Source organism: Cebidichthys violaceus, unplaced genomic scaffold, assembly GCF_023349555.1.
Source record: "Cebidichthys violaceus isolate CVI_PGR_0920_01 unplaced genomic scaffold, fCebVio1.0.p SCAF_24, whole genome shotgun sequence".
Taxonomy (NCBI): Eukaryota; Metazoa; Chordata; class Actinopteri; order Perciformes; family Stichaeidae; genus Cebidichthys; species Cebidichthys violaceus.
The window spans coordinates 1,752,772-1,771,871 of NW_027176417.1; the positions used below are offsets into that span (position 1 = coordinate 1,752,772).

General features: G+C 42.0%; 1 protein-coding gene and 3 non-coding genes across 4 annotated transcripts; all 4 read left to right on the forward strand.

The window, feature by feature from the left end:
* The first annotated feature begins 47 nt into the window (after positions 1-47).
* Positions 48-15,191, forward strand: LOC137879028 (N-chimaerin). The gene is made up of 15 exons (XM_068719596.1): positions 48-74; positions 358-444; positions 2,540-2,578; positions 2,705-2,760; positions 4,831-4,862; positions 4,972-5,085; positions 5,970-6,096; positions 6,505-6,666; positions 9,991-10,068; positions 10,886-10,970; positions 11,405-11,578; positions 12,320-12,397; positions 12,504-12,641; positions 12,801-12,906; positions 13,069-15,191. Exons 2-15 carry the CDS (start codon positions 426-428, stop codon positions 13,238-13,240), a joined length of 1,380 nt encoding a protein of 459 aa, XP_068575697.1. The 5' UTR covers positions 48-74; positions 358-425; the 3' UTR covers positions 13,241-15,191.
* Positions 15,192-16,955: 1,764 nt separating this feature from the next.
* Positions 16,956-17,028, forward strand: trnam-cau (transfer RNA methionine (anticodon CAU)). The gene has a single exon. It is a non-coding gene; the product is annotated as a tRNA-Met (tRNA).
* An 874-nt stretch (positions 17,029-17,902) lies between these two features.
* On the forward strand, positions 17,903-17,975 carry trnak-cuu (transfer RNA lysine (anticodon CUU)). The gene has a single exon. It is a non-coding gene; the product is annotated as a tRNA-Lys (tRNA).
* Positions 17,976-18,149: 174 nt separating this feature from the next.
* On the forward strand, positions 18,150-18,220 carry trnag-gcc (transfer RNA glycine (anticodon GCC)). The gene has a single exon. It is a non-coding gene; the product is annotated as a tRNA-Gly (tRNA).
* The last annotated feature ends 880 nt before the right edge of the window (positions 18,221-19,100 follow it).

A 19,100-nucleotide genomic window follows, 5' to 3' on the forward strand; every position in this document is an offset into this window, starting at 1 on the left:
AATTTCTTTCTTACGTTTGTTACTGCTCACGTGACACAGTAAGATGGCGACCACAATGCAGAATGGATTTGAATGTGAGTACGCCGTATTATTAGCTAACTGTTAGTAAATAAACCAGTTTAAATTCATATTGTTGCAAACCGTCGTCGGTGCACTTTCATTGTATTACAACACATGTGTTCGCCTTTACGGTTTAGTGTAAAAACACATCCGTTAGGTCCGTTTTATCATCGGTTCAGCCACGTTACCTCATCGTTTATTGTTCGTCGTTACTCAGCTGTTTTCCCTTTAGCCGGGGTAGTTCACCACGGTCAACACGTTCAGCTCATTGTTGTTTTTGAATATTGTCTTTTGCAGGATTTAAACTGAGTGGGTCCGTTTTGCTGGTTAATTGATCGTCATAATAATCAAATCACAGAATCAAGATGGCCCTGAATGTCTTTGGTAAGCAGCATCACACCTCACATGTTTATATTTGTGCATGTATGTTTGTATGTGTTACCTTGTTTGTAATGTATTTATTAGCCTTAGGTCAAATTGTGATATCCCACTATAAGCCAATATTTACAAGTATAGTTCTAAAGTATAATTTTGTATACTTTAGTTCTTAAATTTTATGGAACTTAAAACTTCTTCCCCATTAAATTTCTGAGGCAAATAAACTAATTCTTTCTCTGCTACCTTTATGTCACAGTTATATTACTGGTTGCTTTGCACACAAAGGTTTTACAAACAGACCATCTGGTCATCTTAGAAAATATGATGCATTTTTATACATGAATCTATCCAGCAGTGAATAAAGTAGTGAAATCAGCTTTACTATGACCTATTATAACATTAAAGTGCTGCTTACACTGTAATGCATCTGCAATAATAATGAATTAGCCAACATATAATATAACATTATAAACTCTAACAGGGCTAGCAGTAACATCAAGTAATCAGTAGTAATTACTACTTAAGTAAGTATTTAAAGTTGTGTGTATTTTACGTGGTGCACGGTCTAAAATTAGTGTTTATTTCCTGTTAAATGGTAATAAAGTATTTATACTTTACATTTGTTATGCTTTATATTTTTTGCTTTTTGGTAAGCTTTCATGTTCAATCTTATTCTGTTGTCAAAACATTGCAGCTGTTGGAGAAAAACATGGTGGAGGATGAAAAAAGTGTAATATTTCTCATTTAAATGTAGTCTCACACTGTAAAAATCGATACTCAACTAAATCACCAATGCATTACAATAGTCCTTGCAGCACTTGTGTAAAAACACTGCATTTTGTTTCCATGCACCCGTGTTGCAGACACTGTGAGCTGTCAGCAGGCGAGATGTTTAGTCTTCGGTGTGTCTCACTGTGAGGTTGTGTGGCCTTGAGAAAGAGGGTGAGACACTTGCCCCGGGAGGATTTGGAGTTATTTTGAAGACAGGATACCGGGACGACAAGTGTTGAATAGATAAGGCCTGTCGAGTGCACACAGAGTGCACGGAGACAGGAAACAGGCTGTTAGTTTCACCCACGCAGAGAACATGGAAGATATGCCTGAACCTGAAAAGATGCTGGCCGAACGACAGATGCATACTCTTTCACATCATCAAAATCAAGTTTTTAAGGAAATATACACGTTTTTACAATGGAAAAAATGCAACAGTGTATTAACCAGTCCTGACTTTGTCACACTTAAATTTGACTTGTCAGAATGTGTTGCATAATGTTACATTTTATATGTTTGTAAGTGAGTATTTGCACTTCACATATGAGACATAAGTCACTGAATGCATGTTCAGTACTGCAGAGTTCAGCCAAACTCCACTTGAGAGCTTGAAGATGAAAGATATTCTGTTCTTCTCAGTGTCTAGTGTTGCAGAGAGTCTTAATATTAATGTCGCTGTTGTTTACGGTCGACAACAGCTGAACAAGCGGGCGAGGAAAGATAAACGCCGCAGTGAGAGCTCATTTACATGCCATTCTTTCTGCAATTTAAATGAAATATTTCACCGCTTTTTATGCTTCACAGAGTACATTCATTCACAAAGTCGCTTAGTCACAGTTTATGCTCGGTGAGGATTTTGGAAAATAACTGCAGTCAGTGCGGTACCCCGAGGTAGTTGCACACAAACTAGATTAAATGAAGTAGTTCAAAGCCTTCTCTTCACATGGCATGCCGTTAAACTGTTTATTTAGCTTGTTTATTCGGCAATAGCATTAAAAAAGCTGCTAAATTTCCTTTAGCAGTGTCAGTTTTAAGCTGTAAAAAAATCCTGGGATTGCTTCAAAATGCTCTTACCCAGCAACCACTTCTCATGCGTTAAACCAACGTTTGACTGAGTGGAAAATGTCTGTTTTTGCTTCTTTTTTTATATTGAGCCCCTTAAATTTAATGACAGAGTCTTGATCTTATCTGGTTGATGGTTCATATCAGAATTGAGACTTAGAACAGGCAGATCAAATAAACACAGCAGTGTGTTCTGTCCACTTGGGGGCGCTGGAGCAAAAGAAATGAAGAGTAGCTGTTTAAAAGCTTGTGCTTTTTCTGTCCTCAGATCACGATGAATACAGGCCACCGGTGTGGAAGTCTTACTGTAAGTAGTGATGGAACATCTTGTGTGTTATTATCCAAAAAAGTGTAAACTTAAGAATTCTTATTCTGTGTTTCTTTATGGCGGTTTTGGCTTTTTGCTGATGATTTGCTGTGTTTTCTGCCACAGTGTACCAGCTCCAGCAGGAGGCGCCTCACCCACGCAGACTCACCTGCACCTGTGAGGTGAGAACACACTTCCTCCTGCAGCCAGCCGATGTTTAATCAGTCTGCCATGTCTCGCTTAAACGCATTATTTAGTGGTACGGCTTCAAAAATATCACTTTTCTTGGAACCAGATTATAGAGGATAGAGGCTTGAAATGGCCATTGTGGATGTGCTGTCACTTTGCATGCAATAGCAACAATCCCTCGTTCTTTTTGGGTTAAAAATGTAGTTTAAATGAGAAGCAGGAGATTTGAGCACAGGTGCAGTATGTTAACTGGGTATATGTATCCCTGCACAACAGATGTTTGATTTGAATTAAAACCAAAGCACCCTAATGCTGTGCCAGTAGCTTGTATCTTCACTTAGGCATGTTGTCTATTCTCCAACATCACTTTCAGTCACCAACTGAAACAATAATGCTGTGGTTTAAGCCTCAAGCAAGCTGAACATTTCATAGTGTGTGTGTGTGTGTGTGTGTGTGTGTGTGTGTGTGTGTGTGTGTGTTTCATCTCCTCAGAGACAACTATCCGCTGACTCGGCTTGTAGCCGAGCTGATTGTTTTTTCGCTGTAGTTCACCAATCCATTGTCTTTTTATTCATGTTGGTTAAAGCGCCTTTAGTGTCGTTAAAGGAAAACCAACATCGTATTTCGGCCCAGTCAGTTCCTTTAATACAACGAGTCGAAATACAAGTATAGCGGCTCTTCACTCCTGTTCTTCCTCTTTTTCCTGAAAGGAGAGAGCACCATTAGTAATATTTAGTTTGTGATAAGTACAGGCTCCGTCCTAGCCGAGGGCACCCACCTAAAACCATGCACCAGCACCTCAACCACAGGGGGGGATGTGTGTGCCACCAGATGTGTGTGTGTGTGTGTGTGTGTGTGTGTGTGTGTGTGTGTGTGTGTGTGTGTGTGTGTGTGTGTGTGTGTGTGTGTGTGTGGGGACAGCAAGGTTCTGTGGGAGTCCAATGTGGATTAGAGAACGGGGGGGATTGTGCATCTGGTGTTTGTGTTAATCTGTAAAAGACCTTTTAGGTCATGCTGGATGAATGGTGGTGTGTGTGTGTGTGTGTGTGTGTGTGTGTGTGTGTGTGTATATGTGTGTGTGTGTGTGTGTGTGTGTGTGTGTAGAGATGCTAAATGAACAGCTGTTGGCTTTGATGCCCTGGTCAGGTAGTTGGTGTGCTGACCCACTTAAAATCATCAGACAGACAGAGTAGAAGAGCCCCCCCCCCCCCCACCAGAAACTCTGTGTGGTCTGCTGGGAGTTCAGCCATATGTGATTTAATGATGCACCAATAAGCACTTATCTCAGGCTGGTACTTTTTAATTTGTGGCAGGTCTTAAATGACTTAAATGAAGGGGAGCCGGAAGACCTCGGGTTACATTATGATGATTATTATTATTATTATTATTGTTATACAGCTGTATCAAAGCAATAGCTAAAAACAAGGACACATATATACTGTTCACTGTGTTGCTCATAATATACAGTCTATGTGCACCGCATGTCAAATCCTCTCAGAATAGGAGATTGTTTTTATCATGCACATACAAGGCTAAAATTGTGTGTGTGCCTCTATATTTTATTGTGTGTGTCCCTTTCAGTCACACACACACACACACACACACACACACACACACACACACACCAAATCCAAATTAACATTCAGCGCTGCTTGTTGGATCATTGTTGATTTATTGGCTCCACAGCAGTTTGAGAACAACACAATGTTCTGCTTTTTATCCGACTCCTGCAATATTCTCTGCACCCACACACTCACGAAGAGCACAGTGTGTGTGTGTGTGTGTGTGTGTGTGTGTGTGTGTGTGTGTGGTTGTGGTGGCATTTCACACACTATATATATATATATATATATATATATATATATATATATATATATATATATATATATATATATATACATTTTGTTGTTGTTGTTGTGAGGAATGTTGTGCTGTCCTACAGAGAAATGTGACATTGTGATAGCGCCATGTAGACATTTTAGCTGTAGTTGTACCTTCTGTGATCTCACAACCTTGTACCCTTTTAGCGTTTTACAGACTAAATATTTGTCTTTTCCCTGCAGGGGGACAACCGACCTAAATACTACGGAAGAGAGTAAGTTGGCCTTTTGTTTTATCAGTGATTTATGTGAGGCACATTCATCTCCATCTCCACATACGTAAAAGCACGTGACTTCATATTTTTGGCTGCTCTTCGCGTCCAGGTACCATGGGATGATCTCAAGAGAAGAGGCCGACCAGCTGCTGAGTCAGGCCGAAGGCAGCTACCTCATCAGAGAGAGCCAGAGGCAGCCGGGCACGTACACGCTGGCTCTGAGGTGATGCTTGTGTCTTGTGCGTTTAGCTGATTTAGTCGGATCGTCTGACCGTGTGTTCGGTGTGAGAGTTTACAAGGCAGCAGTGTAAGCTGTAAGCTGCTCAGCGGTGTTAGCTCTAAACTCACATGGCTCCACACACCTTTCCTCCCGAGGAGAGGTCAAAGTGTCAGGGAGCGAGTGGCGTCTTGCTCAGAGGCACTTCAGCTGTGCGTTGGTTTGTAGAAGTTTTAAAGCGCCTCAACAGCTTGGAAGCATATCAACAGTTGTTAGCCGTCGTTTCCTCAGAGTAGGTGTCACACTTTTAAATGGGTGCACGGCATCATTTGAATTTGGGTTTTGGGTCAGTTTGCTCTATTCATAGCCGCGTCATTCTTCCACCTGCACACGGTTCTCCCCGTGGTTATAATTACCTTCCATAAATACCCCTTTCATAAACTAGCGTCCCGCTCTGGGTCGGCACAAATGGAAAGGTTGTATTTTGGGTTAATGATCTAACGGTGCTGTTTTATCTCGCGGTGGTTTCATTGTGATCCACTGAGGAGCAGATAATGGGTTGGCCCAGTTCAGTGTCTGTCTGTCACAGAGTAGTTTGTGCCATTTCTTGACTCTGTATTATCTTAGTAAACTGCTGCAGAATTATTATGCATAAAGGGGGGAAACATGAGTACAGTCTGTCCATCAACAAGCCTATTTTTCTTCTTCTTTTGTTGTATTTTTGCTTTGAAGCTTCCCATATTTCTTTCTCAGCCAGTGTTGTCATTTTGATCAAATCTTATATTAAAAATAGGCGAAACTAAGATTTAAAGCGCCAATGTTACAACCCAGACGCCTAATTGACTTACAACCCTAAAGCTAAAGTGTCCTCCTTCCTTCATTCCAACCAGGTTTGGGAACCAGACGAGAAACTTCCGTCTCTACCACGACGGGAAGCACTTTGTTGGAGAGAAGAGGTTCGAGTCCATCCACGACCTGGTCACAGACGGCCTCATCACACTCTACATCGAGACAAAGGTGTGTGTCCACGTGTCCCTCGTCCTCTGTCCTTCTTAACAGCACTCTGCTAACACAAACTAACAAAACGTTCGCTCTGAGAACAGTGCTGCACAGTTAGACCCGATAATCAGAGCTGTAATCAGTGAATGCTGATTATGGATAATTACAAAATGGAAGCGTTTGTGCTTTCAGCCCATGTTTACCAGACCTTCAGCTTTACTCGCATATTATTCTTTAAAAATAATCCCCGAAGAAAGAAGGAACATCAGCATTTTCTTGAGCTCACGCCCCATGAAGTGTTTCTTTGTTTATTCTGTAAAATCAAGAATATTTTTGCAAGATTGAGTCCAGGGACTGTTGGGTCAAATGTGGTTTCACAGGTCGGAAAAATAATCAACCTGCGACTGTAACCTTCTCTTCTGTCAGGCGGCGGAGTACATCGCTAAGATGACCATAAACCCCATCTACGAACACGTTGGCTACACCACCCTGAACCAGGAGCCCACCCTGAAAAAACATCTGCCGCAAAGCCCCGAGGCCCCGGATGGACCGGCTCCGGCCAAAGACGACCACAACGCTGAGGAGAGGGTGAGGACAAACAACACATGCATGAATGTTGTCGTTATGTAGCATTTGAGTGTCATTCTGAGGAAGTATCTCCAGCTAAGGAGGGATAGAGCGGAGCTTTCAGAGGCTGCGTGGTAATAAACCATTAATCACAGCATAAAATCTATTAATATCTTCAAAACTCATCACTCTCTGCAAGAAATATGGAAATGGGAACTGTGTAGGAACTCAGGCCAAGAGCATCCTCCAGTTTCCGTATGTTTTTGGCAAACTAACCTGAAGGCCTCAGGGTTTTTGAAGGGTTAAATACGAAAATTGAGTCGTGTTGGAACAGAGTATTGGCTTCTGACCAAAGAATATCCCCTTTAGGAAACTACGGTCTGAAATTAGGCCTTGTAATGTAATCATTCATCAGGTCTTTGGCTTTGTAGAAGACTATAAAATGGTGAGTAATTAATCATTCACATCTCAAAACTGAGATCAGTATGAGTAGAGACATTGAGAATTGAAAATATGTGGAACACAGACGTTTAAATGACCCAAAAGACCTGAACACGAAATGTAGTAATTTGTGTGGGCAGAGTGAGAAATAACCTGGAGCAATCAATCTATTTGAAGTCCCTAGATCTTACCGACATAAATGGTTAGGAAAGTATAAAACAACGACTGATAAATGTTAAGAAACTCTGCAGAGCTAGAATGAATGCTGCTGCATGTACAGTACTAAGATGGAAGGATGAGAGTTGAGGAACATGGTGAAGGAAAGAAGAGGAGGAGGAGGAGGTAGGAGGAGGATGGATGCAGAGGAGAGATGGCCTCCATCCAAAGGCTCTGCAGTAAAATTACATAACTGCAGTTTGCCTGCAGAAACCTGCTATCTCCCAAAAGTATTTATGAATTGAGTTTGTTGTTGGCTCGTTAGTTTACATTCAGCTGTGAGATAATTGTTTTCTGTGATTTGTTTTTTAACCCAGAGGACAGACGGGAAAACTTTTTTTTTTTTTTTTTCAACATTTGGAGCTTTTTTTTAGAGTTTGAAAGCAGATGTTTGGAGATGTGAGGTTTACTGTATGAACGCGGGAGATGCTAGCTCGGATGCTAATGTGTTTGTGCAGGTTGGGTGCATGAAAAAAAAAAACGAGGCAGTAACGCAGTCCGGTTGAAATGGACGACACAAAGTGTGTTTATCTGCTACACCAGTACTGAACCTCCGGAGGCCTTGTGTGACCTGCAGTGCATGACCGCCGACACTGCAGCTCATACATCACTGTCCGTGTGTGTGTGTGTGTGTGTGTGTGTGTGTGTGTGTGTGTGTGTGTGTGTGTGTGTGTACGTGTACGTGTGTGCTTTCATAATTGGTTGGATTTGCAGACAAAGCAGCACGGCTGTGACATTGAGACCGGAGGTGGCTCTCTGTGGGGAAGACTAACACAGGAGAAACGCTTGTTTCACACGGCTTATTAAATGCTTATTAAATGCCGCTTTAATGGTCCCTGTGGGGGGGGATAAAGACATGGTTATGGAGGTGACTTTTTACATTTTAATTTTGAGAAGGTTGGGGGAGTATTTTGGTGAGAGGGAGAAGCCAGTAACCAAATGTGAATACCTTCGATCTGACAGAAAATACAGAAGAAATAAGACACAAACGTTGCATGTTAGGAGCTTAAATCACCTCAGATACATATTTGAGCTTGCTAAGCATAACTAGCTTCTTTTTTTTTTTTTGTCTTTCTGTCTGAAATCGGGGTGCTCTTTGTTATCCACCCTCCCATCTTTAAATATCCATGACCAGTCATACATATTCACTGTGTTGTGTGTATATAAGCTTGAGGATTTGTGATTTGAATACGTGCTTGCTGCTGATAATGGAATTTGGTGTAAAAAAATAAATTTAATCCGTTTTCTTTTAAATGTATTATAGCATAATTGTCACTACTTTGCCACAAAATATGATTCGTAGTATCTTGTATGATATGTAAGATATCTTAAAGAAAGATGAAAACACGTAGCTTGACGTTTGTAGATCTCTTTAACAGTAACAGGATTTATTTCAGGCCCACAGCCTGTTTGTTGACAGTGTGCTCAGCCCAAGAAATGTCATAGAAGTCCAAACATCCACCAGAGGCACCACTTACTGAGAAACCTCCAAAGTCCCCTTCCTCAGTGAAAATGTAGCCTTTAGCTGTTCTTCTATAATGAAACTTGTAAGATCTAAGATGACGTAGGTAAAGTGATAAAAGAAAGTACGAACGAGTAAATCAAAAAACAGCTCGTTTCTAAGCTTGTTCTTTATCTCCCTCTCCGTCTCTCTCTCTCCCCGGGACAATTCTGGTGGCAGAAATTGGTGACAAACAACAACAATCTCTGCATTCTGATTGGCTTATCCTCCTCTCAGTGTGACCTGTTAAATTCATGCATTACTGTGCCGTGGCTCAGCCCTCCCCCTCCTCTCCTTTCTGTCTCCGCCTTTAACGCCTCCCTCCTCCACTGGTGCTGCCTGGTGAGTGTGTGGAGGGAAAGAGGATTAACACACACACACACACACACACACACACACACACACACACACACACACACACATATACACACACACACACACACACACTGAGCCATGTGGGCTGAAGCGCTCACCTACAGGAGACTGAGAGACGGGAATGCACATTCTGCAGCATCGGTCCCGTTTGAAGGATTTTGGGAACGCATTTCGAGACTTATTGAATCATATTAAGAGGACTTTCTTTCACAATATTTTATTTGGTTATTTTTTTATTGGCTGGCTGGCCTTTTGTTTTTCTTTTTGTTATGAACTGGAATTGCACCGTGCAGCCGCATCAGTATGCAGAGCTAATCTGATTGGCTGGTCTTGGTCCTGTGTTGGCTCCTCGGTTTGGGATGTTGTTGTCGGATGCAGCTTTGGAAATGATTTGAGAGTCTAGCTGTGTCATTTTCTGCTTATTTCTGTTTTTGTTCATTATTCTAGGTCATTTTTAATAGAGTCTTTAGTATTTGGTTTCATATTCCTTGGCAGTGTGATTCTTACTATATTTATTAACTGGATTTTAGTCTCAGAGCCGGCGTTTGATTTAAATTACAAATCCCACAATGCCGAGCAGAGAGTCGTACGTTGTTAAAAGAGGTAAAAAGTCACGCAGGCGAGCCGAGAAGCAGAAGGGCTCTTTGTTTACCGCGGCGCTCGGTTTGAATGTCAGCGCCGGTTCGATTCCCTCCCTGCCGGACCCCAGTGCGGACTCAGGGGCTCGTTTCACCCGGCCACCGGCCCCCTCCAAGCCCACCTCTCCTGCTTCCACCTTCTGGCAACCAATCAGATCTTTTGCCCTTTCGCAGCTCACATCACTGGTGCGGCGGGCCACCCTGAGGGAGAGCGACTTGGCGCCCAAGTACGAGAAGGTCCACAACTTCAAGGTGAGCCTCTCCTCCTCCACCCAGTCCTGTTAGTGTGTGTGTGTGTGTGTGTGTGTGTGTGTGTGTGTGTGTGTGTGTGTGTGTGTGTCGAATGCTGCCAGAATTGCTGATTCAGCTCATGGGGTCTTATTCAAATTCACCTCAGAGAGCAAAGAACGCATTAGGATACACACACACACACACACACACACACACACACACACACACACACACACACACGCACAATCACACACACAGTTCTGCATTTACATTTCAGGTTTGAAGCTTTTGTTTAGCGCTTCAGATTCCCAGATGTCCACATTACCAGTAGCCAATAGTGAGGAGCACAAAGGTCAGAGCCACAATGTCCTGAGCTCGAGGGAAATATGGATGATGAACACACACACACACACACACACACACACACACACACACACACGCACACGCACACGCACGCACACACACGCAGCAGCACTGTGATGTGATGGAGGTCATTAGCATTTCATTATATAGAGCTAATTTATGCACAAAATAAGAAGATTAAAACTCTGCTTTCACTCTATTTTTTCCAGAAACGCTCTTTCAGCAATCCTATTGTGTCTCCATGATTCTACCGGTGTCTATAATATTATATTATAAGATTATTGCTGGTATTCAGGTTTTACTTGATCCAATCTGGGTCGCATTCATATTTTCTTCACCATGTTTTCAATATAAACCTACATTGCACATCTTTTTCTGTATGTATTATGTTGTCTGAACATATCTGTTCTCACTTAAATACATCATTTACATTTTAAGTAACATAATTTTGCTTTATCTCTGTCTCTCTAACCAGGTTCATACATTCAGAGGCCCCCACTGGTGTGAGTACTGCGCCAACTTCATGTGGGGTCTCATCGCTCAGGGAGTCAAGTGTGCAGGTAACACACACGCACACACACACACACACACACACACACACACACACACACACACACACATCAGTGTATAATGCACTTTTCTCAACCCTCAAAAAAGATTCACTATCTGCTCCTTTTTGCCTCCTCCACTGTGTTCGACATGTTGCGCCTCCTCTCTCTTAAACCGTGACTCGAAAACGAGACAGCAGGCTTAAAGTTAGTCACCGTTGCTGTTGACTCATCGGCTGTGTACCGTGGCTTTTAAATGTTAAAAGATTCATTCTGGTGCCAAAGAACACGCTGTCTGTGTGATGAACTGTGCCTCTGCAACGCCTACGCTTGAATGCAACTTTATAGTTCATACGATTTAAGTAAAATTACGTCTACGCGGCCGTCTTTGCTGTAAAGAAGCTAGAGAGCTGATTCCCTTTTCATATTGTGTCTTTCTCTGTCAGACTGCGGGTTGAACGTCCATAAGCAGTGCTCCAAAGTGGTGCCGAACGACTGCCAGCCGGACCTGCGGCACGTCAAGAAGGTGTACAGCTGCGACCTGACCACGCTGGTGAAAGCCCACAACACCAAGAGGCCCATGGTGGTCGACATGTGCATACAGGAGATCGAGGCCAGAGGTGAGAGGATTCTGTCGTTTCCTGCGATTTAAAGAGAGAGAGAGAGAGAACGCCCACGAGGCCGGCATGTGTACGCAAGATGTGTGTGTGTGTGTGTGTGTGTGTGTGTGTGTGTGTGTGTGACGGTGGTGTTAAGATGTCCCACATGGGACAGTGGGAGTGCTACAGTCTCCCCCCTCCTCCTCCTCCTCCTTGTGGGATCTGAGAGGAGCCGCCAGGATTTTATTGACTACGATTCAAGACCTGAGTGAAACTAATACGGGAAATCAATGAAGACACCTGAGTTGAAGTGATTGAACTTGACAGGAGCAAGAGAGCAATTTACTTCTCATCCCCCACCGTCTGCGTTTTAGTCTCTCATCAATCTTCACTGCTGCCCTTCTCTCTCCGTTTATACCTCGTCTGTGTGTTTAACTCCTATTTCTGTGTCCATCCGTTTCATTTGTTTCAGCTGTTCTGTTGGCACATCAGGAGAGAAACTATTGTGACAAACTCATTGTTGTATGTCAAATATGTTTGTTTTCATTTTTGATTAATCTGCAGATTGTTTTCTACGTTAATCGAATAACGGTTTAGTTTAAACATGTAATAAAATAGTAAGAAATGCTTGTCAGGTGTCTTTAAATGTTTATTTTGGACAAAGCAGCTGTCCAAAACCCAACGCTATTCAGTGAATTTTGGCATTTTCAATTGAAAAAAAAAGAACGATGGCATCCCTTCAACTCTCGTTGTCCGTCTCAGGTCTGCAGTCGGAGGGTTTGTACAGGATATCTGGCTTCAGTGAGCTGATCGAAGACGTCAAGCTGGCCTTCGACAGAGGTGAGTGTCCTGTTTCCTTTTTCAGCTCTGAAGACAGATATTCCGTCTGGTGACCGCAACCTTAACTCGTTGTTTTGGATCATTTGTTTGGACGACGTGTCCCCAGATGGAGAGAAGGCGGACATTTCCTCAAACGCTTACGAGGACCTCAACATCATCACCGGAGCCCTCAAGCTCTACTTCAGAGAGCTGCCTATTCCGCTCATCACATACGACGCCTACCCACGCTTCATAGAAACAGGAAGTAGGTGTTCACGCTTCGTGTACCTTATTACATAAGAAGCCAGGATGAATGGAAAGGCAGTTTAGGTGTCCTGCATATGCTTCAAATCAGGAAAAGATGTGTGTGAATTGAATATTGTCAGTTGTTTTGTTTACATTTTATTCTATTTTTGTGTTGCAGAGATCGCAGACGCAGAAAAACGCCTGGAGTCTCTCCACGAGGCCTTAAAGCTGCTGCCGCCGGCTCACTGCGAGACGCTGCGATGCCTCATGGCTCACCTCAAGAGGTCCGAGCACACGAGTCGTGGTTCTCACTTAATCACATACTTTTAGTCGTTAAAGATCTCGCTTAATCACGGGGGTTTCATCACCTGATCCAGATTTATTTTCAATTTTGCGGTCACCTTTTCCGTTCTGTTCCACATATTTTCCTTCCTCTCTCATTCCAGAGTGACCGAGTACGAGAAGGAGAACCTCATGTCCAGCGAGAACCTGGGTATCGTCTTCGGCCCGACGCTGATGAGGGCCCCCGGGCTGGACGCCATGACGGCGCTCAACGACATCCGATACCAGAGACTCGTGGTGGAAACGCTCATTACCAACGAAGATGTGTTGTTCTGAGAGAGAGGGAGGAGGAGGAGGAGGGGAAAGGATTCTTCCAGTGAGGAGAGGAAGGACAGACATTGGGAAGTACTCCTGTGAAAAGATGGAAGAAAAAAGGTGACTTTTTCTAAAACAAGAAAAAGGAAAAAGAAACACGTAACACACCTGGAACTTGTGTCTTGCTAGAGAGGACGACAAGGAGAGTTTTTGTGTGGAGTGGAAGGAGGGAACAATGAAGGAAGTGACTATTTTCAATGAAGGAAATGATTTTAAAAAGGGAGAAGTAGTAGATGGAAGGGTGCAGTGTTTCCCTACATCATCTGAAGTTAAATTAAGGACAATTTTCAAGCCTTACTCGATAGAAATAAACAAATATGGTCTCTCTTGATGAGCTGGGAGAAAGAATATGTTCTCCATCGTTGGGAGAAACAAATTACACTTTGTCTATGTCGGGGAAACACTGTGTGATCCATCTTTGTGTTGATATCTTTCTTAAATGGATGCCTTGACAGTTTTTTACTTTCTTCACCACACTTATTTTAGGTGTCACAACCTTGCGTTAGCATTGTTAGCATTGTTTGCATTCGTCACCGAAACCGAATGAGCCACAAGCTCATAAACAAGCGTCACCTCGTGGTCACCGAAAAAATGCTCCTTATTAATCATGTTTTTCCTCAAACTGTTGTGGGGAGAGATTAGTTTGTTTGCTTTCTTTTCCATAGTGTCAAGTTATCCATTTAACCCTCCTTAAGAGAAGAAGAAGCAGACTTCACAACAGTAGACAGCTGGATGAATGAATGAATGAATGAATGAATGAAAAAGGGAACAACTCGTCCTCATTCCTCTGAATGGAGCTAAAGTGACGTTGGACCTATTTGTCTTTTTGAATTGTTTACTTAACAGCTCCCTCTTCTGTTCCTCTGACTGAAAATGTAATTATACAGTCATTTAACACAAAGCAGTTTTTAGTTGCTAACATATTAATACAAATACCTTTTTTTGTGTCATATTATAAGCTGTTTGTTTGAGACTTGTTGCTGTGTAATTACATGACAACTGATGGGGCTGTACATTAAATGGTTAAAATTTTCTTACTGTCCCTGAACCAAAGGTGAAGGTGAAATGTTACACTTACATTGTGTGTCATGCGGCCCATTTAAAGGGAAGCTTTGGGAACGTTTTCCTCCTAATCTACAGCCTCTTCTTCTTCTCCATCGGGGCTTTAAATTAAATCATAACTGACTTGAAACAGAAATATGTGAAACAGTGCTTTATGTTGTTTTAGATTTGCTGTGGTTTGTCATTTGTATAAAGCAGTATTGTCATTGAGCTAATTTTGAAATACTAATTAAAATTCTCGATCGCTCTCCTGGATGCAATTCAAACAGATTGCAATATTTTTTTCCCGACTTTATTGGCCTGAGTGGGTTTTGAGATTATTTGATATTTAATAGTCCCAAAACAATAAAACAAAGAAACTCAATAAAACCAAAACTCATGATGTTAATTACTCTGTATCCGTGTTTGAAGACGAGGCTATAATAGTGATTCCACTGACGTGTTTTGAAGGATGATACAACTGTGAAATAGTGAGAAATAATATTGCTTATGCATGAGTAAAGGCCAGTTTGGATGATTTTTATTTAACACTTTATTTCTTACAGACACAGATGACTAAATGAGATTGTACCCAAAATACAAGTGTTTTGTAATCAAATGCCATACAGATGTTTGGAGATGAGCTACGGGTTAAACGTTGCGAGAGGTTTGCTGTAATGTTTTGCTCTGATGAAAGCAGTATTACATGAGGGATGATGTCGCTAATCATCTGTAACATGAAGGAGTGAACTTTTATTTTTTAACCAGTGCCATTTGAAAAGGGGTGGAGGTGTTATTTTTATTTACTGTCATTGCTGTAAAGTATTTTCTATCTGGTTTCTGCATGATGAAATTAAATTATTAAATACTACTCTCAGTTGCTGCATGTCTTGATTTCTGGTTTATACGCACTCACATGAGAGTAAACAATGAATGCTCACTAACTGTACTCTGCATTTACTGATGTCAAGTTGCCAAGTCAGACCTTTAAATGAAGTCTGTGGAACCACTGAACTACATTATTTTGGGACAGTGCAACAATGCGTAATATTCTGAGAGCCACGTAATGACATTACGCGCAGCTATGAAACTCATATATGACGTAAACTCAACAGCTTTTTGACAGCGCAGTCAAGTCCGTAGCTGTTTTTGACACTTTCGGGAACTTTCCATCGAAGTGTCGTGTGCACACTTGAGGTGAGGGAGGATCGTGGACGGCCTTCTCCCATTGGCTGATGCGTAATTGAAGGCCTGGAGGTCGACGGACATCTGAAGACGTACTTCTGAAGACGGTCACTTCGCCGTTATTACCGTGTAGTTTGATATATCGAGTGAGGAGTTTATCTTTGTTGTAGAAATTGTCGCGGTATTAGCTGCAAAACTTCTGCAGAATAAAGCGGACCGGGAGGAACAGACGACATATTTTGCGCTACACGGTTTGACCGGACTTTTGGAGGAAAACTCGACGAAAATGTGTTTTTTCTGCGGCCGGTGGGTGAGTTACTAACAATAATACCACAACTCTTATGGACCGTATTGTTTTTGTGACTTTGTTAAATTGTTTATGTAAACGTGTGCAAGATATATTTTTGGGGCCTTGGCTTTGGGCTAAAAGCTAACACGACGTACGCGTTTTCTTTTGGGCGTTGGCTATAAGCTAGCAGCTGAGTTCAAAGCTAACACTTGACATGATGTGCCGCGACTGAAATGAACTGATGAGGTAAGTTATTATTATATAGCATTAACTAACTATCTAAATATTCATATTAACATCGGTCCTATGTACTTAACAAACGAATGTGAAACATAATGCAGCCACATATCACCGCTCCGTTTGTAGGTTTACTGTTGTTGTTTTTTAAAGATTGTGCCGTTTTGAATTGAAACTATAAAGTTATACTCGTGAACTTCATGTAAATTAATTTATTAGAATGGAAGTTGAGGAAGTGTTTATCGTTGGCTATATTTTCATCCATCTGAGCAGCATTAAATTAACTTGACACTTGGAGTGTTGTGTCCGTTGTCGGCTTGGATGTTGGGTTTACAGAAAGTATATCTATTTTGTTGACGTTACAGCGTTAATTGACGCACGCGCAGTGGACGGTAGAATCTACAGTGTTAACGAGAATAGCTTTGCCTCCCTCTGGTGGACAAAGAGAAGAACTACAACAACAAAACAATTCTGTTTGATTTTTCACCGTTGTCGTGGCTGGAGGGGAAAATACTTCAAATTGTGTGGAGTTACTGATATGTGGACATTTGGGGTGATTTGTTTTGCATTTATTTCAGTGCTGTGTCCGTTGTCAGTATGGATGTTTGGGTTTACTGAATTTATATCCATTTTGTAGACACTACAGCGTTAACCGACGCAAGCGCATTGGACTGCAGGCTCTACAGTGGTAGCGAGAATAGCTTTGGCTCCGTCTTGTGGTCAAAGAGAGGAACTACAACACACAATGCTTCCTATTGTGTTGAGTTTTTGATATGTGGACATTTGAGGTGATTTGTTTCGCATTTATTTTAGGATGTCTTCTGATATAACCCAATATATTGTCAAGCAGTGTCCATAGTTCGTAATGTGCTACGCTATACATGCAGCTCCTATTTAAACACTTCCGGTTTTACTGTAAATGTAGCCTCGTTGGCGCAGTAGGCAGCGCGTCAGTCTCATAATCTGAAGGTCGTGAGTTCGAGCCTCACACGGGGCATCACTTTTGCGAGTTTGAGTCTCACACGGTGCATGTGTTTTCCTGGTTAGTTAATACTCTTGCCACTGCTATCAAAACTGCTACTATTACTACTACTGCTACTACTATTACTACCATTACTATTACTACTGCTACTACTATTACTACTGTTGCAATTAGTACTTATATTAGTACTATATACTATATATATTTATATACTATATACTATATATATTTATATATATATATATGTATATATAGTACTGTATGCTGCGGCTGCTACTACTACTGCTGCTAGTGCTATTGCTGCTGCTTATGCAATGAATTCGAGCTGTGGTCTGTTGTTTGATGTCATCCAACATGTCTTCAATTCGCCTACTTATAGTGTCATTTGACAGAGGTATTGTTTTCAGTTTATCCGCTGTGGATTGATCCAACACGTCCATGGCCATGGTCTATTGGAATTACAAGGCATTAACGCCAAATACTGTTAAGTAATGTGAATAACTCCTCTGTATAAAAAATCCCATTCAAAATAAAAGCACAGGATTTTTTATTATTTTTTTTCCTTCAAAATAAAAGCACAGGATTTTTTTTTAATTTATTTATTTTTTTCCTTCAGACCCACTGAAAACGGTTCCGCGACCCACCAGTCGAGAACCACTGATATAGACAACATATTTCGACATTGTTGCTGGTGCTGCTACTACTGTTACCTTTCTTGCCCCTGACAACAAAGCTGCTACTATTACGATTTCTGCCACAACTGCTACTAGTAATACTACTCTTACTACCACTGCTCCTGCTGTACCACGTGTGTCACTCCAGTTATACGACTACTGCTACCACTCCTACTATTACCAATAAAATAACAGATGTTTTTCATGTACATCAGGCCCGGCTAGCTCAGTCGGTAGAGCATGAGACTCTTAATCTCAGGGTCGTGGGTTCGAGCCCCACGTTGGGCGCAACCTTTTTCTTTTCTATTGTCCTCTGTGACCATTTAGAAAGGTAGGTACGTGTGTATGTGAACTTTGGTAGTTCAGTGGTAGAATTTTCGACTGTAATCATTTTTCTCCTCTAACATCAGCTCTGCGTGGTGGAACATCGAATAACGTAGGAACATGTAAGTGTGTATGTGAGCATTGGTGGTTCAGTGGTAGAATTCTCGCCTGCCACGCGGGAGGCCCGGGTTCGATTCCCGGCCAATGCAACATACTTTTTGTACATAGAAAAAAACCCATCTGCGAGGGGGAGTACTCAATTCTTACATGACCTACGATGGAAAAACTCTGAAACGGTGATACAAATTAATGGCCTGCTTAATCTGATTGAGGTATCGCACTGCTCATCCTCCCAGAGAAGTTTATTCTAGTAGCTAGTGGCTAGTAGTTCTTCGAGTTCTGATTTTGCCGCTCATGTAGCCAATGATGTAGAAATCCGAAGGAGGGTGGTTAGGATCAGCGGCCTGCCTGATCTGATCCCAAATGGTGCTTTGTTGTGGGACTTATGAGCTTGTCATTGGTCACAACAAACACCATGTTCAAGTACAGGGCTATTCATAAGTGTACTTTGTACCAGAATAACCAAGGCCAAAGATCGATGATCAACTTTGTGGTCGGATCATCAGAACTTTGACCGAATGCCTTGAACACCTGGGTGAAGAGAATAGCAGAGCTGTCTACTGATGGTCACTACCTGGTAGTGAGTTGGATCAGATAGCTGGGGAGGCAGCTGGACAAACTTTGTAAACCCAAATATTAAGTGAGGGTAGCTGAGGCTCCTGTCTGCGATATCTTAAACTCTCTCTTCCGGAATTTTCTTTTTGCACCTCAGTGGAGACTAGGGACATGGAAGCCGAGTGGCCCATGTCCAAAACCTCTATTGTGGTTGTGTCTGCTGGGGTTCTAATTAGAAGGTCATTGGTGCCAATATATCGACAGGTAGTACAGATAAGTTTATTCTAGTAGCTTGTGGTTAGTAGTTATTTGAGGTCTGATTTCACCACTCATGTAGCCAATGATGTAGAAATCTGAAGGAGGGTGATTAATATCAGCGGCCTGCCTGATCTGATCCCAAATAGTGCTTTGTTG

What these genes read in the sequence shown, in the direction of transcription:
- LOC137879028 (XM_068719596.1), top strand. An exon ending in ACCGGTGTGGAAGTCTTACT is followed by an intron (nt 2,579 to 2,704) that starts GTAAGTAGTGAT and finishes TTTCTGCCACAG; the next exon opens with TGTACCAGCTCCAGCAGGAG. An exon ending in CTCATGGCTCACCTCAAGAG is followed by an intron (nt 12,907 to 13,068) that starts GTCCGAGCACAC and finishes CTCTCATTCCAG; the next exon opens with AGTGACCGAGTACGAGAAGG.